The 24,404-nt window shown below is 41.5% G+C and overlaps 2 protein-coding genes and 1 long non-coding RNA gene across 8 annotated transcripts in view; 2 read left to right on the forward strand and 1 right to left on the reverse strand.

The window, feature by feature from the left end:
* The first annotated feature begins 483 nt into the window (after positions 1-483).
* Positions 484-4,809, forward strand: LOC131140098 (cell cycle control protein 50A-like). The gene is made up of 7 exons (XM_058090220.2): positions 484-953; positions 1,032-1,151; positions 1,917-2,024; positions 2,106-2,193; positions 2,299-2,442; positions 3,222-3,431; positions 4,097-4,809. Exons 1-7 carry the CDS (start codon positions 705-707, stop codon positions 4,288-4,290), a joined length of 1,113 nt encoding a protein of 370 aa, XP_057946203.2. The 5' UTR covers positions 484-704; the 3' UTR covers positions 4,291-4,809.
* Positions 4,810-5,774: 965 nt separating this feature from the next.
* Positions 5,775-24,404, forward strand: part of col12a1a (collagen, type XII, alpha 1a) — a 52,453-nt gene continuing 33,823 nt past the window's right edge. For 4 of the 6 annotated variants that reach the window (XM_058090210.2, XM_058090211.2, XM_058090212.2 and 1 more), the window contains exons 1-21: positions 5,776-6,511; positions 7,565-7,681; positions 10,888-11,004; positions 11,084-11,227; positions 12,087-12,140; positions 13,199-13,462; positions 13,547-13,711; positions 13,873-14,046; positions 14,144-14,434; positions 14,519-15,121; positions 15,494-15,772; positions 15,863-16,138; positions 16,225-16,497; positions 19,768-20,037; positions 20,353-20,619; positions 21,408-21,600; positions 21,690-21,814; positions 22,724-22,873; positions 22,952-23,071; positions 23,148-23,312; positions 23,378-23,524. In XM_058090210.2, the coding sequence (XP_057946193.2) occupies positions 7,612-7,681; positions 10,888-11,004; positions 11,084-11,227; positions 12,087-12,140; positions 13,199-13,462; positions 13,547-13,711; positions 13,873-14,046; positions 14,144-14,434; positions 14,519-15,121; positions 15,494-15,772; positions 15,863-16,138; positions 16,225-16,497; positions 19,768-20,037; positions 20,353-20,619; positions 21,408-21,600; positions 21,690-21,814; positions 22,724-22,873; positions 22,952-23,071; positions 23,148-23,312; positions 23,378-23,524 (4,147 nt within the window). In that variant the 5' untranslated portion in view covers positions 5,776-6,511; positions 7,565-7,611. Of the gene's footprint in view, positions 6,512-7,564; positions 7,682-10,887; positions 11,005-11,083; positions 11,228-12,086; positions 12,141-13,198; positions 13,463-13,546; positions 13,712-13,872; positions 14,047-14,143; positions 14,435-14,518; positions 15,122-15,493; positions 15,773-15,862; positions 16,139-16,224; positions 16,498-19,767; positions 20,038-20,352; positions 20,620-21,407; positions 21,601-21,689; positions 21,815-22,723; positions 22,874-22,951; positions 23,072-23,147; positions 23,313-23,377; positions 23,525-24,404 lie in introns of all 6 variants that reach the window. The other 2 variants (XM_058090214.2, XM_058090215.2) reach the window with 2 other exon arrangements.
* LOC144901725 (uncharacterized) lies at positions 13,874-24,327 on the reverse strand. The gene is made up of 3 exons (XR_013629794.1): positions 24,252-24,327; positions 22,277-22,406; positions 13,874-15,102 (listed from the first exon to the last, which is right to left on the reverse strand). It is a non-coding gene; the product is annotated as an uncharacterized LOC144901725 (long non-coding RNA).

Here is a 24,404-nt window from a genome sequence, read left to right on the forward strand (position 1 = left end):
TTCAAAACAATGGTAATCATATTAAAAATAATAATAAATAATATATTAATTAATATATAAAAAAATCACATAAAAAAATCATGTTAGGTGATTTGGCAACTCCAAATTGTCCATAGGTATGAACTTTAGTGTGAATTGTTTGTCTATATGTGCCCTGTGATTGGCTGGCGACCAGTGCCACTCACATGAAGACAGCTGGGATAGGCTCAGCGACCCTTGTGAGGCATATAAAACGAATGGATGAGCACTTTTGTGTGTATGTGTGCATATAGTAGTGTGACAAAGTGTTTTCCCCATTCCTGATTTCTTTTTTTTTTTGCACACTTAAATGTTTCAGATCCATATATAGTCTTCATACTTGACAGACGTTGCATGCCATTGACAGAAATCAGACTCACTTCCTTATAAACACAGTTTGACAACTCAGTGACAGGCGAAACGCAGCAACTGTATCAGTCACGTGATTTTTTTTCTTAAAGTGATAGGCGCACTGCTTCGTTCCACACATACGCCACCGCATAGACGTTTTGGACTGGTGGCTATCTAGCGCGTTTGGGCAATGCTATCTCGAGCAGCTATTTTGATCACATAACTTGATTTTTTCCACTGTCGGTGTTTTAAACATTACTTTAAAGTGTGGAATAAACCCGGAATTATTGGACTGTCAGCAAAAGGGGATTATTTACTCGGAGCGGATTGCAGCCATGATGGCGTCAAGCTGCAACGCTAAGGAAGAGGACGGTCACCACTCAGGCCCTTCGAGTCATTGCGGCGCAGGAGCCGTGAAAAGTAAGAAGCCAGATAACACAGCATTTAAACAACAAAGACTACCTGCATGGCAGCCCATTTTGACGGCTGGTACCGTGCTTCCTGCTTTCTTCGTGATCGGCCTCATCTTCATCCCCATCGGCATCGGCCTGTATGTTACGTCGAATAATATCAAGGAGTTCGAGGTAGGGAAACGCTTACGTCATGTTTTAAATACTCAAATAAACTTATATGCTTTATGTATTTTTGTATCTCGTCTTCAGATTGATTACACTGGTGTGGACATGTCAAGCCCGTGTTTCAGCTGTGCTAAAAACTACACTTGGAACAGCACAGCACCTTGTGTCTGTTCTGTCAACTTTACATTGGATCAGCCATTCGAGGTAGATCCGGTTCTTGCACCAGTCCTCCACCCTGAATGCACATCATGAATAATAAACATCTCCGTTCAGTATTGATTATGTTGCTTGGAGTGCCATTAAAGTGCAATCAAAGCTATGTAGACAGTATGGGTGTCAAGATCTCGCGAGATTCAAACGTGACGATATTTCTAGTTCAGAGAAACTAAACAGGGCAGCCACAAATGCAGCATTGTTGTGCTTTCCTTTTTGATACAATATTGAGCAAAATTCAGGCTGAAATTTGAAAAAATGTAGTGTATTTCAAAATCACAGCACAGCTATAGCATAGAAATGCAAGACACCACTGCGAAATATTGACCCATCCATCCATTTTCTACGCTGCTTGCCCTCACTGGGGTTGTAGGAGTATGCTGCAGCCTATCCCAGCTGACGTTGGGCGAGAGGCAGGGTGCACACACCCTGGACTGGAAGGCAGTCAATGGCAGAACAATATATATATAGTATATGGCAGTAGTGGTGTGATTTACAGTACAGCTAAACTAATATACTGGAAAAAAACAAGCACAGGACTAAATAATGTAAAATGCGTGAAAGTTATGTTTAAAACAATTAAAAAAGAAAAGCAGTAAAAATAATACAATTAAGATGGACTAAGAATGAAAAATTCACAATTCAAGGTTCTATGATCCCACTTGTGTCTTTGACAGCTCAACCCAGTTGTTTACAAAAACTATAAATATTATAGCCTTTATTGTCTATAACACCGTGTGTCCTCTCCCTATCCAGAGCAACGTCTTCATGTACTATGGCTTATCCAACTTCTATCAGAACCATAGACGCTATGTGAAATCCAGGGATGACAGCCAGCTCAATGGTGACCGTACAGCTTTGACGGTATATTTTAAAATCAGTTTTTATTTTTCCATGAAGTGATATCAACAAATGCTTTAAGTTAAGACTGATTGCCACTCACAGAATCCCAGCAAGGAATGCGAGCCTTATCGCACCAGCGAAGGACTGCCCATTGCTCCTTGTGGAGCCATCGCTAACAGCCTCTTTAATGGTAGGAACTGCAGATCTCATTCACATATTTATTGTCGCTAATAATATACAACTGATGTTAATTCTATTAATCACTTAAGATGAAAGAAATGTTTCTCTTTTGCAGATTCTCTTGTTCTCTATCATATCGACTCCAATGGCACCAGAATCCAAATCCCTCTGGTAAAGAAGGGCATCGCTTGGTGGACAGACAAGCATGTGAAGTTCAGGAATCCTGGTGGAAACAGCAACCTCACTATTGCCTTTCAAGGTGATTTGACCTAACTTTGCCAACTTATTTTATTTTATTTTTTAAATTTATTTATTTAAGACATCGATTCATTCCTTTTCTATTGTGTGGAATTTGCATGTTCTGTCTGCCTCCCGGCTGCACGGTGACCGAGTGGTTAGCACACAGGCCTCACAGCTAGGAGACCCATGTTCGATTCCACCCTCGGGCATCTCTGTGTGGAGTTTGCATGTTCTCCCCGTGCATTCGTGTGTTTCCTCCCACATTCCAAAAACATGCTAGGTTAATTTGCGACTCCAAATTGTCTATAGGTATGAATGTGAGTGTGAATGGTTGTTTGTCTATATGTGCCCTGTGATTGGCTGGCGACCAGTCCAGGGTGTACCCCGCCTCTCGCCCGTAGACAGACACTTGTGAGGATAAGCATCAGAAAATTGTTGTTAAAGCTCAGATAACTACAAGTCTGCACCAATTTTTTTAGATGTATATGTATTTTGACAATACCACTCTTGCCTTGCTCTCATTTTAACATTCTCACGTCGCAGCGGTCGTCATCCATGCATGTAGACATTGTGAAACACGTACACAACAGTGGACAAGCAGCAGTGTGCGGTCATCCGCCGGGAGAGAAAATAACACACACATAGCGATTGTGAGGTCTGACTTTTTTTGTAGAACACATTTAATGGAGGGCTTGAGTAATGCCACGCTATACCAGAGGTATCACCGTGCAGCTCATTCTTCACGTTCCCCAACACTGCGATCCCGTTGGAGACTAATTGAGTGTTGTTCATTCCCAGGCACCAACAAGCCAGTGAATTGGAGAAAACATGTATCTGAGCTGGATCTGGATGACGACGACAACAACGGCTTCATCAATGAGGACTTCATAGTGTGGATGCGCACAGCTGCCTTACCCACTTTCCGCAAGCTTTATAGGATCATCCAGAAGAAGTCCAGCTCAACCCCAACCCTCGCTAGCGGCAGATATGTCTTGGACATCACCTACAGTATCCTTTTCAACATACAGCACATTTGGGTTTGTATAGGGGAGCGTGGGTCTGTCCAAAGAGTTGTACGTGTCTAAGCCTGGACACTTCATACTCCACGTGGGAAGCACGCTCAAACTAGCAAAAACTGCTACCAGTGCTGAGCTAGCGCTGTCTAGAAATGGTGCGTTTAGGTGCGTCATGGTGCTGCTGCACTCATGGACACTTAGAAATCAACGACAACTGTCTGTATGGCAGCTGAAAGGTAGAGGCAGGAGCAGCATAAGGTGAGATGCTGGATGACAATTTGTGTTCTTCCCCATGCGGGAATGTCCATCTGCTCCCGGATGTGTTTAAATAATCCTTCCCACAGGCCATGATGCTCAAGGAAGTTGAGGATCCACGATTAGGATGACTTGACCAACCGAGAGTGGTTTTCCCCTTGCTTCTCCACTTGCCCTTATAGCCCTGGTAGGTAATGGCGGAAGAAAGACGAGAATCTATCTGCAAGGACTTTGATGTGCCTTCTTCATAAGTTGCTACGGATAGATTGCTCAGGATAGAGATGAGTCGTGATGGCCCTTAACGAGTGGGTTTTCTTTTTCATACCACTCTATTGTCTTATTCTTCATTATGTTCTTCTATTTGGTCTCAGTTGACTATTTCTTTAACCTAAATGTCATCAGATTACCCTGTCCTCAGCTTTGATGGACGCAAGCGAATGATCTTGAGTACCATCTCCTGGATGGGAGGCAAGAACCCTTTCCTGGGTATCGCTTACATCACCGTGGGCTCCATTTGCTTCTTCCTGGGCGTGGTTCTGCTCATTATTCACCACAAATACGACTCCCGCAACAACAGTGCCGACATTCCAAACTAGCTCCTCCCTGCGAAGTGTCCATTCCGGACTGCTCATCAGTTTTACCTTGAATACACTGGCCATCTGTAGATGTATGTTTATGCAAGAACGGCTTTGTTTGTCGTAAAGCTGTGTTTGAAGGCAGGAGACAATGCCTGAGTCTTGACTGCTTCAAGTTGGCTGCTGCGAATGTCATGTTTGTTTTTTATTTAAAAGAAGTTGTGTGCGTGCGTGTGTGTGTGTGTGTGTGTGTGTGTGTGTGTGTGTATATATATATATATTGCTATCAAGTATGTGTTATATGTTAGCACAGCTTTGCGAATGGCTTAATTATTGAAGGATGTCTATTGTATCCCAGATTTTGTTCATGTTTCTGTATTGTAAGATGTTCTGCTGATGAATGTACTAATATTACATTGACTTACCTTTCAGTTTTAGATGATCTTTTCTTCGGCTTGTCTTGTCCACCCTGGTAAGCATATTCTCACTTAAACGTACTGTATGCCCTCCATATAATGACCAATTACATCTTATGTCTGATCTCTGACCACATTTTCTTGGTAGTGTAGCTTTTTTGTATGACCAACACTTTGATGATCCCATGACTCCGGGCTACTATCCTGGAAAGGAGCTAATATTTATTTTCCCAGTCAGTGTTGACCAAATGATTTGCACCTAAAAAGTGACTTTTTTTTGGCTTTCCACTTTTTTGAAGCCACCCTGTAACAACATTGAGGCACTTCTTTAAAGTTGAAATTGATGGGTTTTTATAAGGTCAATAGGAATTAATTAAGGTTGGTACAGAATTAAGAGCAATTAAATAATTTGGTCACTGTTTGGAATATTTTCTTGCAGGTATCTTTCAAATCATATACCACCATTTTTGTGTACTTTTGCGAGGAACGTGATGGAAACACTACCAGTCCAGGGTGTACCCCGCCTCTTGCCCTCAACTGGGATAGGCTCCAGCATACCCCCGCCAAAGGGGGCTCATTATTAATATTCATAAGAAAAGTTACCTGATTGGATAATAGTGATTAGCAGCCAAACAGGTACAAGTACACTATAAATAGCTGCTTTTAAATATTTATTTTCAAATATACTCTTTATAATCCTATTTGAACGCATGCTTGTGTGTCATTCAATGACACGTTTTATGTCTATGCGGACAAAAACTATACGGTTATGCAGTATCAGGTGATTGCCAGCAGATGCCACTGTTGTACCTTTTTAAAAGACACTTCAAAAATCGCTTTATATATATATATATATATATATATATATATATATACATACATACACAATAATTTAGTATGAAAAGAATTGCAGGCTTTACTTTTTGGTTAACATGGATTGGTACTGCAGGTATGACTGCATTTACTGTTCAATTGAAATAACAGTAATGTTTTAGTCGTCCTTTTGGGATTTAAAAATGAGATAAAATGTTCACTACAGAGGTCAAGAAATTCTGATTTAATGCCTGCCCACGCCTCTCTATTTTGGGGGTTGTTTTTTCCTTTGGTTTAAAACAACCCCCAAAAATATTCCGATGTACTGTAGGTGTAAATCTCGAACACGAGAGGGCGCCAAAGAACCACTAGTCATTTCGGTACAACGAGCAAAGAAAGTTCCCGAACTCCTATAACTAAACGGACATTTAAAAAATGTATAAATCCACCTGACAAACTATAAATTAACAAAATATTCTTAATTAGATCGTAGCAGTATTCATGTCCAAGAACATTTTACGCATTATGATAAGTAATGAATCATAAAAAGATTTTAATTTCCCACAGCAGACATTTGGACTCATCAGTTGACACATATCCAGATATATTGTATGTAGTTGTTCGCACACGCCGCAGTGTCGTCTGATCAACTGCTGTGAGGTCACATTGTCGCTGTAAGCTTTTTATAGAACCAGAGCAATGGAATTTGAGAGGAAAATGTCATTGTCAAGGAACTACTTGGTCCCAGCAGGGGGGATATACATCAACTCACAGATGGGGGGGTTTCGTCAGAAAGCAAAATGATGGTAAATTGAGAGTTGGGAACTGCCCCCCCCACCCCTATTAAGAAGCCGCTGGTGGAAAGATTCTTCCCACTTGGAAGGAAGCTTTTCCTCCTTGGACATCTGCTGGTGGAGTCTGCAGGAGCCAGAGAGGAGAGAAGGTGCAGAGGGGGAGGCTTCACACAAGATCATCCGATTTCTGATCGCTCCATCTTTTGGCTGCGTGATTAGGTGAGTTGTCCAACTTTATTTATTTATTAGTAGTCTATTGATTAATACGGTATTGCCATTTTTATGTCAAAACCTTTGTTTTTTTGGTGGGGATTGTGTAGAGCTCTACAATCGTCCAATCAGTAAGCATAATTTTTTTTAACCGAATTTAACTTTTTTTGTGCATTGTCATATAATATGTCCACACCCAAACACTAACAGCACAGTATTTTTGAACTGGTTTAATTTTGCACAATTTTGTCATTGATTTGACGCCCCCAAAACCTGTGTTAAAGAACCCATATGTAACATTTTAATAACCTGTGTGGGTGGAAAATGTCATGTGGATGTAAAGTAATTGCAATTCATGCTATTTTGGATAAATTCAGGAAAATTAAAACTGTTTTTTATATCATTTATAGCAAGTCATGTCTAATTTAATCTATAACTAGTTATACTATAAAAGTCAAAGATATGTTATGGAACAGTAAGTGTGTTAGGTGTTTACCTGTAAAGTTTTCATGTAAATGTTATACAATTTTAGCTTAATCCGGAAATGTATTTGAAATATCCCCAACTTATTGTATTTAGTATATGACTATTGTTATTATAATTAGATAGAATAAGATAACAAAATGTAAGTCACTTCCAGGAAATTACTCCTCTGTCTTTAGATTGCTGAAACTTAACTTGTGTGGCCATTTAGCTTCCGCTGACTCCGCATAAGTCCGGAGCGTCCAAATTTTTTCCACGGAGGGCCACATACTGAAAAACCAAAAAGGAAACAATGCAACATTTAATATTTGGATATATTTTCCATTTATATAGATATAAACCAAAGCTATTGTGTTATTACATTTGTTATTTGTATCATTATGCCTTTTTGTGCTATTTACTCCCCACTTTTTTGTTTGTTTAATTTCTACAATAAAAAACGAGCCCCTGGCATAACGGCTGCCAAGCCTTCAAACTATTTAGCAGCTAATTAAACACATCCATTGCTTGCAATGCTCAGTCCCGCCACAGGGGCCGCTATTGCCTTGACATAACTATGACCTTGTGTCTCCTATTCAGACTGATTGATGTCCTGCTGACCCCTGAGGGCCAAAAAAAAAAAAAAAATGAAGACAGGGCTCTGTCTAGCCTCGGCTGCCTTGCTTGCAGCTCTGATATCCTCCATTGATGCTCAAGGTAAGCGACGCACACCTGTCAATCATGTTAACTACACACACTTTCCCCCTCTTTCTGTCTCTTTAGCTCCTCATTCTCCTCTTTCACCAGTTGCCTTCCTTTTATTTTCTGTTCCCGGGGATTAGCCCTTCATTGTAACATCACCAGTAATGATTATGTAATGATAAGTCAATAAAGTTGTGCTTATTCTATGTGTATGTTTGCCTATGTGACTATTAGTCATACTTGCATTTGTGGTGTATTTTTTATCAGATTCAAATGTCATGACTCATTAATAACCATCACCAGTTTATGTCCATTCATGCTGTCAGTAATATGGTTTTCACTGTTCGTAATATACGTTGGCAAGTAGTAGTAAACACATAACGTAAAATTGGTATCCATTTCCAATTTCTAATTAAATGTGTTAAAACAGCAGGGCATAAACTAGGACTTCATCAAATTTATGACTTAGTGTTTTGCTATTAAATCTCTTAGTTTTTGCTGTTTTCCATGGCAACATGTGCTAAATCCCAACTAATTAGACACTGGAAAGAATGATTAGACATTTGTAAGTTATTATAATAGTGTTGAATCAGTACATCTGTGTTTTTAAGTCACTTATAATGAAGCTTTTAAAAGTCAAAACAAAGAAGCATGATACATTTTGAACATCACAGCTAATGCCTTGCTTCTATAAACGACACCATCTTTATTCTGTGTACCAGTGATGTGTTATTTAAATGTTTACTTTGTCGTATGCTATTAATGGTAACACAAAAAGTGACTTTATATGCAAGGATCTGATCCAAAATCATGTCAAATATGGTATGGAAACCTTGTCATTTTTTCCCCCCATATAAAGCTGCCTGGCAGTGTGAGTGGAGTCTAAGCTCTCCCTCTCACGTATCGCCACTGGAGGAATGGAAAGATGAAATAGGAGAATACCAAATGAGTCCTCAGACAGCACAAAGAGTCTTTCTAGGACTCCTTTGCAGGCATTTGTGAAAAATGCTGACTTGTAACACATATGGAAAGTTAATATGCAGTAATGTTTAATGTCAGCACATGTTACCCAATGACTTTGGCATTTTTCCTGCCTCTTTGGGAGGGTCTGTGTTCACCCCCCCCCCCCTCTTCTTGGTCTCCCCTTTTGGCGGTAGTACAAACCAGGGTGGCTGTCTGCCTGGAGACTGAGGTTACTCAGAGAACAGTAGCCAGACACAGAGCGGGTGTCCTTTATTAAGATCTGATGGGACCACAAGATCCCACCAACAAACCCGAGACCACTATTAGTCCTCAAGTGTTTTTCAACTCTTAAGAAAATAAACTAACATGAACAAAGGTGGCAGGTCAATACTTGTTTAAATCATTTTCACCAGTTTTAGTTTGCCATTTCCCAAAGCCCACACACATATTCACACCTTTTATACCACGGTTGGAGCAGTGCACTCGTGGAGAAATCAATGGCGACACGGTCCGTCGGGGATCCTTGAGTATATACGCCAGGTTGGTGATCCTCCGATCCAAGTTTTTACGTTCTTAATGGGCTCCTGTTCGTCATCTGCCTCTGCATTCAGTGTGTTCCCAAAGCTATGGCTTCTTCCCTCAAAAAGTATATTTTGCAATGATATTCATGGCAAACCTCTTATTAACAGCTAGCACGCAGCCTAATGTAGGACTTCTATCCTGATAGATACATTTCTATGCATGCTTCCTTCCTACTTCCTTCTTGTGTTAGGGTTTAGCTAAACACCACATCTTAACGGAAGTAACACTATTTGATTGAATGATTCCACACTTCGGCTGCACGGTGTGCGAGTGGTTACACAACTTGGAAATCCAGGTTTGAATCCCCTGTGTGGAGTTTGCATGTTCACCGGGTACTCCGGTTTCCTCCCACATTCCAAATACATGCTAGGTTAATCGGCGACTCCAAATTGTCCATAGGTATGAATGTGAGTGTGAATGGTTGTTTGTCTATATGTGCCCTGTGATTGGCTGGCGACCAGTCCAGGGTGTACCCCGCCTCTCACCCAAACAAAGCTGGGATAGGCTCCAGCACCCTGCGACCCTCGTGAGGAAAAAGCAGTAGAAAATGAATGAATGAATGAATGAATGATTACACACTTCAGCTGCACGGTGTACCCCGCCTCTCGCCCGAACAAAGCTGGGATAGGCTCCAGCATGCCCACGATTCCACACTTCATCATCACTCATCACATCAGTTTAAGGACACACGCAGTACTTTGATGAGCTAATTCATAGAGATGCATGCACGTTTACATTCGCTTCCTTCTGTTAACATGGCATCTACATTATGGGCTGTCGGGCTGGCGGCTATAAGACGGAATATCATTCTAAAATATGTTTGTCACCTGTCTGTGTGGCCCCAACTGTACATGGAGAATCAAGTCCATCAAAGTTGTTGATACAAACAACTTTCACATGTACATGATGCATGACCCAATGTATATGTTCTTTTTTTTTTTTTTTTTTGGAGGACTATTTTGCTGTTTATTGTTCACGTGAAAATCATCAGTGGAAAAAGTACACAAGAGTCTCTTGTGACATATTGTGTATTCTTTTTAAAAGGTTTGCAATGGATGTGTGCCACTTGCTCTGAGAAGGCCTCTTGAACCTCCCAACCAACATAAAATATGTTTATATACTCCATGTATATAAAACATATGGTGTTCAATTGTGTCAAGACTAGTATATGGCATCATGGATTCCATTGTATAATCAGTAACTTGCAGTGGAGTTGTGTTTTTGTCATGCTGAAATCAACTCCGTGGTTAAAGTGGTCGGGGCATGCACTGTGATGACTGCACCCAGCATGTTATTTGGATGGTTCACTCAATGTTTGCACTGCGGTAATGTTTTCGGTCGTGCACATGTTATGTATGCCAGTGCTTGAGTTGTTGGTCACCGTGGTCGGACAACTCAAACAAATGCCATTTTTGCTCTAAAATGGCCTTTCACCTCTCTGGTATTGTTCCATATTCTCTACTTGTCACCCATCCACCCCATGGACATCAGTGCTTTGTTGTCTGTCCCCCCAACAATGAAACAAGCCCACTTCAGTCATGAAGTGTTTGTCGTTGGGAATCAATGTGAATGCTTGACTGGATATGCCTTCTTCCATTTGATCAAAAATATCATTTCAAGCATACAAAAATGTCATTGATGTATTGTGATTTAACACTACTTCATCTTATTTACAGTGGAACCCCCCTCGGACTTGAACTTTAAAATTTTAAATGAGAACACAGTGGAAATGTCGTGGGCAAGGCCCTCGTCAAGGATAGATGGCTTCAGAATACAAGTGGTATCAGAGGCAGGTCAGTAAGAACACGGGCACGCAACATTTACATAAATGCGAATACCTGACATCCTATTTATTGCTTTTTCTTCATCCAGATGAACCGACCAGAGACTTTGCTCTTAATCCGTATGCCACAAGCACTTCAATCACTAACCTGACGCCTGATCTGGATTACTCTGTGTCCATTAACTCCTATTATGGATCAGAGGAGAGCATTCCCATCTTTGGTCAACTGACAAGTAAGTTTGAAATCTTGTTTTTTTTTTTAAAAATTGATCTCCAACGGATATGACAGGCCAACATATTGATCGTTTAACATAGTTAAACAGTAAACAGTAGGACAGGTACAGTTATAAAACCATTTTTGGAAGACTGCAGGTGATGATTGAAGGTGAAGGTGCCTACACAAAAATTTATAGATGACCCAATAAGGACTCTGGAACTGTCTATGAACCAGGAAGTAGTTTTATATCAAACCCAAATACGGCGTTGGCGAAACTTTATGCTCTGTTGTGTAACATTCAAGAGAAAGCAGAAGCAGCATGAAGAACATCCACTGCAAAGTTGATCAATTATTTAATTTTCATTTAGATTTAATTTCAATAATTATATTTTTAATATAAGAACCTAAGTCTTGTAACATGACAACTTTTTTCCTGTAATATTATGACTTTATTCACCTAATATTTTTAATTTATTCTTGTAAAATTACTTGGAATTTTTTGCTGTTTTTTTTTTTTAATGTTCTTGATGAATTATAATTTTATGAATGTGCCACATGGCCGCACTTTTGGATTTTCTCCATATTTGGGATTCTTTCGTCCCATGCTCTTTAAAAGAAATGTAATTTACGAAGTTCCATTTCCCCACAAAATATATGACAATGACATTGATGTCTTTCTCAAGTTTAAATCTGCCACTGTTTATGCGTAATACATCAAACATACATTATGTGTCCGTACGCAGCTGTTTCTGATTCTGTTGACTTCTTTTTTTACGATGTGTTGATTTTCTTGCCTTCTCCTGCTGTGAAAATAACGCACTTGGACCGGAGTGACAATGTGCACTGCTAAACATCCAAGTGCTCTTGTCTTTCAGTCCAATCCGGTAACTCCACCGGACGAGTCAGGAGGCCACAGTCAGAAGACATCAGTGAGTAATTTTAGTCTATTGCCAACCAAAATATTTATGAGGCTGTTTTTTTTTTTTTCAAATATCTTGTCATAACGGTAGTATATTTTTCCCTTGGAATAATTTGGTCAGCGTTTACCTCGTGTTGGGTTGTCACCAGTAAGCGTACAGCGTTCCTGACAGTGACTGAGAAAGCAAGCATTGACTTCTTTAATTAAAAGCAGTCTCCAAAAAGGGAAAAGGAATCTTCAAGTCAGGATACAAGGTTTCTTTTGTGCTTCATGGAGCCGGACAGAGCATGAAGGGGAGGGTTACTCAGCAATGACATGTTCATTGTACCCCGTAGAAACAAGCACCGTCTGACAAAGTACGTCATAAGGATCTTAAACATCCGCCGGCCCCCACCTGTTGAGCCTTCTGGAAACTACTTCCAGATTTCAATTTGCCCTCGTTCATGGCCAAGCACTCACACAATTTTTACACAATCTATAGAGCAGCTACACATAATAACCCGCACAGAAAACTTTCTAGATCTTCCAGAATCTGCACCTATTCCAGCTGTATTTCCTTTGATCTGTGCTTCCTGCCAAAACGATCTGTTTTAATTTATTCCACCCATAGCCTGCCTCCGAGCATGCCCAAAGTGCTTCCTAACTATGAACCATATAAGGAAGTCCACCCCCCTGTGACATCACCAAGAGGCAGTTTTACCACGCCCTCTGAAACTGAGTGTTTTGACCCATCCCAAACTTCTTTCAGGGCTCACTTCCAAATACGCAAACGTCATTATATGAAACTTTGGCATCGTTTAACATGAGAATTCAACATTGTGACTACATTTATAGGTCAGAAAAGTGGAAAAAGCATAATAGGTCCCCTTTAAATATTTAGTCTACAGAGCTGCTTCAGAGTTTAATGACTGCACCAAAACCAAGCCTTTGACACACTCCATTCCTTTGGTTTGGAGTTCTTCCACATAGGAAGAAAAGGTCATTTTTACTCCCATTAAGCTCCAAATTTCCAAATGTGACATAATAAAACTTCTATTTCTGAACCATTTTTGCTCTTTGTCTGTACAGAGTGTTCGATCAGTGCGATCGCAGATTTGGTGTTCCTGGTGGACGGCTCATGGAGCGTAGGTAGAGAGAATTTTAAGCACATCCGTAGTTTTATTGCCGGTTTGGCTGGTGCCTTTGATATTGGCGAGGACAAAACTCGAGTGGCAGTGGTACAATACAGCACGGACACTCGAACAGAGTTCCCCCTCACACGTTACACCAGGAGAGGTGACCTGCTTCAAGCCATCAACTCACTGCCGTATAAGGGAGGAAATACCATGACAGGTATGGAGCTGGTTAATTCTATATGTTTTACATATGAATTATCCAAAATAAATATATCAATATTCCTTATGCATCTGTCTTTAGGTGATGCTATTGATTACTTGCTGCAAAACATCTTTACGGAGGAAGCTGGATCCAGGAAAGGTTTTCCAAAGATAGCCATGATTATCACTGATGGAAAATCCCAAGATCCAGTGGAGGAATATGCTAAAAGACTCAGGAACATCGGAGTGGAAATATTTGTCCTAGGTATGTTTTTTTATTTTATTTTGCTCTCCCATGTGGCCTATTGGAAACCTTTTGGACTTTCCACTGAATCTTCATTATAAGATGCCTGTCATAAACGCTCCACTAAAACCAGAGCACCACATCTGAGTTAACAGTTTTGTACTTTTTATTTTCCATCTCAGGTATTAAAGGAGCAGATGAGGATGAGCTCAGAGAAATGGCCTCCACTCCGTACGGCAAACATGTGTACAATGTGCCCAACTTTGATAGGATCCAAGAAGTCCAGAGAAAGATCATCTCTGAGGTGTGTTCGGGTGTTGATGAACAGCTCAGCGTAATCGTCAGCGGTGAAGAACGTACGTCCAACATCATCCTTCAAATAATTCTTTATGGCCTGGAAAATGTTGTTTACTGCACAATTTCTTGTTTTCTTTCTTTGCTGTCTTACATCAGTGGTGGAACCAGCGTACAACTTGCAGGTCACAGAAATGGCATCCAAGTCGATGAGAGTTACGTGGGATCCCTCCCCAGGAGAGGTGACGGGCTACAAGCTTGTCCTTATTCCCATGTTGCCTGGCATGAAGCGGCAAGAGTTGTACATTGGCGCTACACAGACGTCCATCATTGTCCGAGACCTCTCTCCCGAGACTGAATATGAGATAAGCTTGTATGCCCTAAAAGGTCTGACGCCCAGTGAACCCATCATGGCTATGGAGAAGACTCAGCCTGTCAAGGTGACAACAGGTGAGGGGATTTATTGGTGTGATTTGTTGTCATCACTGTAGTGTTGCTTTTTGTGGTTTAACTCCAGCGTGTGTTTCGTTCTAGAATGTTCTCTGGGTGTGGATGTTCAAGCTGACGTGGTTCTACTTGTGGACGGTTCTTACAGTATTGGATTACAAAACTTTGCCAAAGTTCGTGCCTTTTTGGAGGTACTGGTCCATTCATTCGACATCGGACCCAACAAGGTCCAGATAAGTTTGGTCCAGTACAGTCGAGATCCACACACTGAGTTCGCTCTCAACACCCACCATGACATTAATGCTGTTGTCAAAGCCGTGCGCACCTTCCCTTACCGCGGAGGCTCCACCAACACCGGCAGGGCCATGGCCTACGTCAGGGACAAAATCTTTATCACTTCACGTGGAGCAAGAGAAAATGTACCTCGTGTTATGGTGTTGATCACAGACGGAAAGTCATCCGACTCTTTTAAGGACGCGGCAACCAATTTGAGGAATAGCGATGTGGAAATCTTCGCCGTTGGTGTGAAAGATGCAGTGAGGTCCGAGCTGGAGGCTATTGCCAATCCTCCTTCAGAAACTCATGTCTACGAGGTGGAGGACTTTGATGCCTTCCAGAGGATCTCCAAAGAGCTTACCCAGTCCATCTGTTTGCGGATCGAACAGGAGTTGCTGAAAATCAAAAAGAAGAGTAAGTAGCAGAACAAATTATCTCAACCAACCAGCTATGATCACACTGATTGAATATTTGCTTTCATGTTGTGCCATACACATTATGGATTCATGTAAAGTATACTAGAACTTCAGAACTCCACAACTACAATAATTAAAGAATGCAGCCATGCTTGGCGACTTCATTTTCTAAACCTTTCAAGCTGAACATACAAAACATCATTGTTCATTCTTGGCAGTAATTAAGGGTTTAATTCTGAAGACGGAAGACCGATTCTCTAATTAATTCTGAAGACCGATTCTAAAATCGGTCGATTGCATGGAGGCCCACAAATCATCACACCGACTGACTGATTTGGTGTTTAATAATGTCATCATTTTATTATTGTAGGTCTGCTTCCACCTACCGATTTGCAATTCTCTGAGATTACTTCACGTAGCTTCCGCACTACGTGGACCGCCCCTGCTGCCTATGTCTTGTCTTACCTGGTCCGATTCCGTAAATCCGAAGACGTCACCGGGGACTACGTTACCCTGGCGGTACCCAGTGATACCACAACCGCTGTTCTGCCTCATCTTTTCCCCCTCACGCCATATGAGGTCAACGTCTTTGCTCAGTACGACAAAGGGGATAGTTTCCCTCTGACCGGTGAAGAAACCACTCTTGAAGGTGAGACATTGTACAGATTTAGCAACTTAATTTGAGTTCTTCATACTGCAGCTGACTGAACTTCTGCTATGATATTCCGTGTTGTTTCAGAAAAAGGCAGAGTGCGGAACCTCCGAGTTACTGAGGAGACGACCAACAGTTTCAGGGTGTCTTGGCAAGCTGCCCCAGGTTCGGTTATCAGATACCGTCTGTCCTATATTCCACTTAGTGGTGCTGGGGAAATACTGGAAGCCCAAACTATTGGAGATGAGACTACCATAGTGCTACAAGAGCTTTTCCCCATTACCACCTACCGTGTGTCTGTATCTGCCGAGTACATCACAGGCATGGGGGATGAGATGCAAATAGATGGCACCACCAAGGAAGGTGAGGCCATACAAGTAAAATCGAAAGATATAAAGACCTATCGTTCTTAATGAATACTAATTATAGGCTCTTCTGTTTGCCCTCAGTCATTGGCTCACCTCGTAACCTTCGGGTGTTTGATGAAACCATCAATACCATGAGACTGACATGGGAGGCTGCTCCAGGAAATGTCCTCCAGTACAATATTGTCTATAAACCAGCCGAAGGCGGTGAGAGGAGTGAGGTATCCGTTAGGGGAGATACCACCCAGGCTTTGCTTCAGAATCTCCAACCAGATACCGAGTATGAGCTGTTTGTCAGCGCTCGCTATACTTCTGCTATTGGCGATCCTCTTCTGGGCACGGGGAGAACATTAGAAGGTAAGAAACACATTTATGCCTCTGCATGTGTAACAATGTGACAATTGACTCAGCAACTAGAATGCTAAATTGGTAGCTCGGCAAGTGACGGTGAATAAGTATGAAGTTGGACTTTTTAAGTTGTTAGAGCTGTTATTGTGATCTATGATAGAGGAAGAAAAAGTTTGGAATGTGGTACTTGACGTAATTCTTTTGGCACAGACTGTAAGCTTGATGGAAATTGGGGTGGGGGCGTACTTGTAAAGCTGGAAACTGTGAATGGTGTGGAGTCGGGAGCCTGTACAGTGATCCTATTGCATCCGTTGTCTGGTCATTGTTCCCGATGTCACACACACTATACGTGTATTTGCGTTAATCGAATCATGCAGTTTAATATACTGCACATGGACAATGTTTGAGCTGCAATTGAGGCAAGTCCCAGAGGACTGTGAGGTCAGTGCATCATCACATCAGAATGGGAGGGGACGAGGGGCTCAACAAACAACAAGTAAAGTATTGTGTCCAAGAAGTAGTGGGAATTTAAATTGTAGTGAGAATGAGTGAGAATAAAAAAAAAATTTGCTTTACTGTGATAGACATGAAGTGACAAGATTTGTTTATAGATTTATATACAAGAAGATCACACACACATTGAGATTATCGGGCTGTTCATCTATGATGAACACCATAGGTCATTCCTTGACCAACCATTGCATCAATAATGATATAATTCCATTTTCCTAGACAACACAGTCACGCTGTTTCAACCCTACCCCAGCTGTGGGTGTGGTATGTTTTTTTACTGAAACACTTTGTCAATGGTTCAAGGCCAGCTAAATTCCTCTTTAAGTCTTCCTTTTAACCCACTCCGACCAAAATCCTGTTGCATGTGCAGGCACTATGCACTGTGGTTGGTCAGCTGTACCATAGGAAAAGACCTGGATGACAAAGCACTCCCATAAGCCATTATGGTCTCAGCACACTATGAACACTGATCTCGTTGTCTTCAGAGGTCACTAAATTTGAGTGACCCCCGCCTGTGAAGTCTGTGTAGGTGGGTTACACAATGCGATTCCTTGTGGCTAACCCCTTGGGATAGCAACCAAAACACAAACCATGAGGTAGACAGAATTGTTCCAATGAAATGTCTAAAAAGGGTGCACTCGCCAGGTGCACAGAAAACCCCTTAGATGAAACATGGTTATTATAAACAAACACATGATTATTTTCGTATGAAAAGCGTGTTCTGTCCATTTTGGAAGATGTTGCCCAAGGAAACATTGGAAATGTGCAGGAGCTGTCTCCGGGGTGGGGCAAAGAACATGAAAGGTCCTGAGAGAGTGAAAATGAAAAAAAAAACAAAAACCGCATATTCAGAAAATAGTATTCAGCCTGTATTCAGGCCCAATGGTCATTATCAAGTTTTTTTCAATGGTGTGGGCTTCAATGCTGGAGCCTATCCCAGCTGTCTTTGGGCGAGAGGCGGGGTACACCCTGGACTGGTGGCCAGCCAATCACAGGGCACATATAGACAAACAACCATTCACACTCACATTCATACCTATGGACAATTTGGAGTCACCAATTAACCTAGCATGTTTTTGGAATGTGGGAGGAAACCGGAGTACCCTAGCCGTGTGACCAGCATGCTAACCACTCGCCCACTGTGCAGCCTTGGGTTATTTAATTTATATTAATTATATTTTGGCCTTACTTTAGTTTTAAATCATCTTCATGCTTCATGCTAGTCTGTTTCCGAGACTGTAGAGGATGTTTTCACCACTGGCAGACCCTTTTGGAAAATCACATATTTTCATCTCAGTTTTGTAGAGAGGAGTGAACCAAGTGAAATAAAACTTTCAACCAAAAGAAAGTGAAAACCGAGCAAGTCTGAACTCGGTGCTTGTGATTAGTAGACAGCTCAGTGGCCTAATGGTATTTAAAATAATTTAGGTAATTAGATGGTACGGGTGCTGTTTTGTGGATGCTGGTTTTTTTGTGTAATATGCTTTAAGCACTCATGAAGGTTATGTCACGACATGCTATATCACATCTTCATTTGTGTCGAAACGACTTTTATTAATGCCGACAAGGCTTTAGTGTACATTTGTGATCAGTTCAATGGTTTAATTTAGTCAGTAAGATGTACAATAAGGAATTGTATTGGATGTATACAGCGCTGTTGAGAATCAATTGCATGATTTGATTGCAATAACTTGGAGGTAAAGCCTTTCACAAAATGTAGAGTGGGAAAAAAAAGTCAGATTTAGCTTATGCTAAATCTGTGAACCATGTGTTTCATGCATGCATGCTTTACCTTATGGAGTGGCCCCTTCACTTGTGTGCAAAAGCTGAAAAGTGGGCCAGTGTCTGCAAATGTCATCAATCCCATGCTCCCTTCCTACGCCCACGGTTCACACACATCCGGAAGAGTCAGTCAAGTTCAGTCTGGTTGATCGTCTAGCTATAGTATAAGTGACTTTGTCTTTTTTTTTATTGTCCTCCAAACTCTGGAAGGAGTCATCTCTGAACTTTCCTCTCAAGGTGAAGATCACTGTTTGGCAGGAACACCTTCTGCTTTTATTTCTGTTCAGATGACTCTCCAGGTTTTCAGTAATGGATGGATGGGATGCTGAGAAGGAGTCATACATTAGGAACAGTGGCCACTTCTGCTACTTAAGAGTCACACATATTTAACATTTTCTGTGAGATTTGATGAATCTGGTTCTAAAGACCACCCAGCTCATGAAGGGGTGATCGCGTTTGAACAATTATTCAAGGGCGTGTGGTTGTTTATGCTTGAAAATGTCTCATCCAGGCAGGAGCTTTAAGAGTCTTAACATGGGCTCATCCCTCTTTTGGAGCTGACTGCTCATCATGAAACACCACCAACAAATTCCCCAAGCTGTAAAAAGAGTGAGGACATGAGGTAGTGCAACATCTGCAATTGTAGAAAACACACTTCTGTGGCTTGTGTTCTCTGTTTCAATGGAAAATTAAAGTGCTGCAGGGAGCAGTGCAGAGGATATGCAATTTGTGATTAGTTTAGCAGAATTTTCCAACAGCCTTTGATTGTAAAAGGAGAAGATCATGGTGTAGGACAGCTCCTGCGGGGTTCAGACAGATGAGTGATGGTGGTTTTTTGTTTGGATTACATCTCGAGTAGTCACATACAATTTCACTCAGTAGCTGTTTAAATCACTTTTATGTACCTTACCACTCCAACCGTGATTCATTTTGAACATACATACATAAAGGATTCATTTGTATATTTTCCCAATTTATCCACAGAACTTGGCTCACCCAGAGACCTGGTGACGAAAGACCCTACAGACACCAATTTTGTTGTGTCTTGGGTTGCGGCTCCTGGTAAAGTGCGTCAGTACCGGATCACCTGGAGGTCTTTGTTCACTGAGGAGTCAGGAGAGAAGAGAATTCAGGGAGATCTCACATCCACGCTTCTGGATGGTCTCACCCCAGAGACACGTTATGAAGTGTCTGTGTATGCCGTTTACGGTCATGGTGAAGGCCGGCCATTGGTTGGAGAGGAAACCACAGATAGTAAGTTCATTATTATGTTTTTATTTGCTCTTCTTCGTTTTTGCCTCTTCTTTGTTTCTCAAATTGCTACTTGCAACAAACTTGGATGAGATACATTTCTGTGTTAATTCAAGCTCTGCAGTAGAAGGTGTCAGTATTGAGTTGAGTTACCATCAAGACAGCCACGCATGCTGCTTATTTTTCCAAAGGTGCATGGGAAACACAAGCTGTTAAGCAGACATTTCAAACACTTTCTGAACAGGGTCTCCATTTTCCATCTGACTCGCCAGTCATCTCTTTTAACCACAAATGTTTTTTTGTTTTTCTTCCTTGCAGTCTCAGCTGCTGGCAAAATGATCGTTGTCTCCGAGGAGACAGAGAGGAGCATGAAGGTGACATGGCAGCCGGCACCTGGAAATGTGGTCAACTACCGCATTACTTATAAACCGCAGTCAGGAGGGCGCCAGCTGGCGGCGAAGGTGGCCGGTGGCAATACCACCACCGTGCTGAGACGCCTCACTCCACTCACCACCTATGACGTCACTGTTGTTCCGGTGTACCGATTTGGAGAGGGCAAAGCAAGGCTAGGCGTGGGAACAACATGTACGTAAATCACGTGGACCTGATTACCATGGCATACCATGTTTTGGTTTTTTTCTGCATGTCACTCACAACAATGCATTATTCATAACAAATATCCGGCTCATCCCAAGTAAAAGTCATGTTAAGTTCATTACTCATTTAATTCAACATTTATATGTACTTCTCCTAATTTTATGCTTGAAAAAGCCATTATAAAATATGTTTTATGGTAATATTTTCTGAGTCTGGGTGAAAAATGTAAGTTTTTTTTAGACTGACCTTTTGAAATGAATCAAAGGGGACCTATTATGCTAATTTTCGGCACTTTGTATTGAGTTGTGGACTCCTATAGAGCAGCTAGCACAGAAAGCTTTCTAGATCTTCCAGATTCTGCACCTCTTTCTGCAGTGTTTCCATGGACTTCCTGCTTCCGACCCAAACTGTCTTTTTAATTTACTCCGGCCTACCTCTAAGTACACCCACTCCGCTGTGATTTGTTACTCTCCCAAGTGCTCTCAAGGACTTCCGGATGCGTAGGTCCATCTGCAATTCGTATAAGGAACTTCGGATCATGTTGAACTCCGTGCAGAGCCATCCAAAATTTCTTTCAAGGCTCACTTCCAAATGCGGAAACCTCATTCTCTGACGCTTTGGCATCGTTTAACACGAGAATACAACATTGTAACAACATTTATGTTAGCGAACAGGAAAAAGCACAATAGGTCCCCTTTGTTCCACTCACCACCTTATACCAGGCAAGAATAAAAATCAAATAAGATAAAAAATATTAATATTTCTCTATCTTCCAGTGACACCCTACAAAGGTCCCAGGAATCTTCAGACCTCTGAGCCAACAAAGACCAGTTTCCGTGTAACTTGGGACCATGCACCGGGAGACGTTAAGGGTTACAAGGTCATCTTCCATCCCGTGGAGGATGATATTGACCTGGGAGAGCTTCTTGTTGGCCCCTATGACAACACTGTGGTACTGGAGGAGTTAAGGTATATCTACTGTATAGTACAGTTAGTTTATCAAGGGTTTTGAAGTATGTGATGTAGTACATTAAAATGCTCATTCTTTGTGTTTATAGAGCTGATACCAAATACACCGTGAATGTGTTTGGGATGTTTGAGGGAGGAGAGAGTATGCCATTGGCCGGAGAAGAGAAAACCACACTTACAAGTGGACCCGAGCCACCTCCTTTTGAAGTACCAGGTAACTTTACCGAATAATCCCAATACGTCATACAGTGAAATTGTAGTAGCACATAAATCTGCTCTCTACAGTGAGCAACTATGGGACTCCACCTTTTCCAGTCCAAAAGTGTAGACTGCATGTGTACATATTTCATTCTTGTCAGTTTAAAAGTGTTTTACTATTCTCTGAGTCAGAGTGCAGCATGAGAAGAAGAAAAATGTTGTGGTTTTTTTTGAAGGAGCATGGAAGGTCAGCTTGACTGGGTCATTCCTAATAAGGAGACCCGATAAAGAGCCCACTTGAAAGAGTCACTTTTTATTTGTCTGTTTGTTGTAGGATTTATTTATTTCTCGGCGGGGGTGGGAATGTGTGTAAATCAAATGTAACCTGTGTTCAGTTGCAGACAGTGGCAGTTAGTGCAACATCTGCAGCTTTCCGAGGATTCCTGTGTATAGGTGGAAAACAACATTCAAATGTTACCTGGCTGCTCAGGAGGGCATGGGAGTTCCTCCTGCCTTTGATATGTCATGGGCCATTATGGTTTTATTCTCCTGATTTGCCTCAGGGATGATCACAGATGCCAAAAACCGCAGCCAACAGAGACACTGCCCTGACATGCAACCAGACAAGAGGACAATAATTACAACACCTGGAAAATAAATGTTCCCTGATAAAAATTCCTCAGAAAAGGATGAAAGAAATATTGTGCACTTTTATTATCTGCTTGTGGAGATATTTGTCATGCATTTTGCCGATTGTTTGGAATTGTTTTCAATGTGTACTCTTATTTCCTTCTGTTCTTTACTACTTCCACATCTTAAAGCACCTTTGACATGATATTTCCACACTCAACATTGTGAAAACCTGACATATGACCATGGAATTGCATCTCCTCCAATGAAGACACTGAACCCTTTGCTCTCTCAGAGGTGATGTGTAAGACCAGTGCACAGGCTGACATTGTGCTACTGGTGGATGGCTCCTGGAGTATCGGACGCCTCAACTTCAAGACAATTCGTTCCTTCATTGCTCGCATGGTGGGAGTCTTTGACATCGGCCCCAAAAGGGTTCAGATTGGTGAGATTATCTAGAAGTTTAAGATTGATGTAGAAATTTTGTGTGTATTTGTCCAACAAACGTTTGATATCTATTCAGGTCTTGCTCAGTACAGTGGAGATCCAAAGACTGAATGGCATTTGGATGCTCACAAAACCCGGGAATCCCTTCTGGATGCTATCGCTAACTTGCCTTACAAGGGTGGAAACACCATGACTGGTAATTTTTTTTATTTCAATAGGACGCACAAAATATTTCTGCCTACAGCCCTAAAATATCCACACCTTCCGTGCAGGTCTGGCTTTGAACTACCTGCTCCAGAACAATTTCAAAGAAAATGTTGGCATGCGGCCTAATGCTCGTAAAATTGGTGTGTTGATCACTGATGGCAAGTCTCAGGATGATGTCATTGTCAACTCCATGAGGCTGCGTGACGACGGCATCGAGCTGTATGCCATCGGTAAGCATTAAAGTTGTAGCAAAGAAAAGTCTACAATGATCACTGAGCTCTGATTTATTATGCAGGCGTAAAGAACGCTGATGAGAATGAGCTGAGGTCCATCGCTACGGATCCAGATGATATTCACATGTACAATGTGGCAGACTTCTCCTTCCTGCTAGACATTGTGGACAGCTTGACTGACAACCTTTGCAACAGCGTCAAGGGACCAGGTGTGTATCAGTTGTCTTCATCATCTTCTTCCATTGTCAGGCCCTGTAAATGCATGTGTCCGGGTCTATGGAAGGACTGGACTAAGCACAACATTTTATCTGGGTCTTTATTTCCGACTGGACACGGAATGTTCAGCATTAACAACAATAAGACTGAGTTTGGCAAGCGAAGGTGAATACAGCTATTTGCTTTCTTCTGTCCCTAGTACTGAATATTGGTCCTAATAGGTGCCGGGTATCCTGACTTGCACCAACAACCAAAAACTGCACTTCCAGAAAACATACAAAAACACACAATAAAAAGTAGTGGCTTGCTAAAAAAGCAAATACAAAAAAATCAATGAAAACTTTCCTTCGCCACATACTCTCCGTTGTTACAGTTACATCTTCATATCAGCGTAATATTGTACATTACAGGCAGATTAAATGAACTTCGTCCAGTGTGTTCAACGGTAGCTGTTACACACTTGGCAAGTAACACATCACCTCTCCCCTCTAAACAGTATTCAACAACATATTTGTTAATTGCAGAGTCACATAACACACAGAATTAAAAAAAAACAAAACACGGCAACTTTAGCTACACTCACGCTGCACTGCTGTTCAGCTCGTCCCTCCCCTGGCCAATATTGCTATTGTTGGCACACAACCTTTTCTGTGTAAACATCGTCAACGTACAATGTTATCCACCGATATATATTGATTTTATGAGTCATTTTCAACTTACATTAGTGTTTACAGCGATTTTCCCCAAGGCAATCCCAAGCTCTTGTGCTAGCCACCTTATCGGCTTTACTTCCTGATCTCGCGGTAGCCCCACTACGTACTCTCGCAAGATTTCCCCCTCCCCCCTGCACCGCTTTGCTCTTAAAGCAACAGT

The sequence above is a fragment of the Doryrhamphus excisus genome, linkage group LG14 (genome assembly GCF_037039965.1).
Source record: "Doryrhamphus excisus strain RoL-2023G ecotype Guam linkage group LG14, RoL_Dexc_Guam_v1.1, whole genome shotgun sequence".
NCBI classification, from domain to species: domain Eukaryota; kingdom Metazoa; phylum Chordata; class Actinopteri; order Syngnathiformes; family Syngnathidae; genus Doryrhamphus; species Doryrhamphus excisus.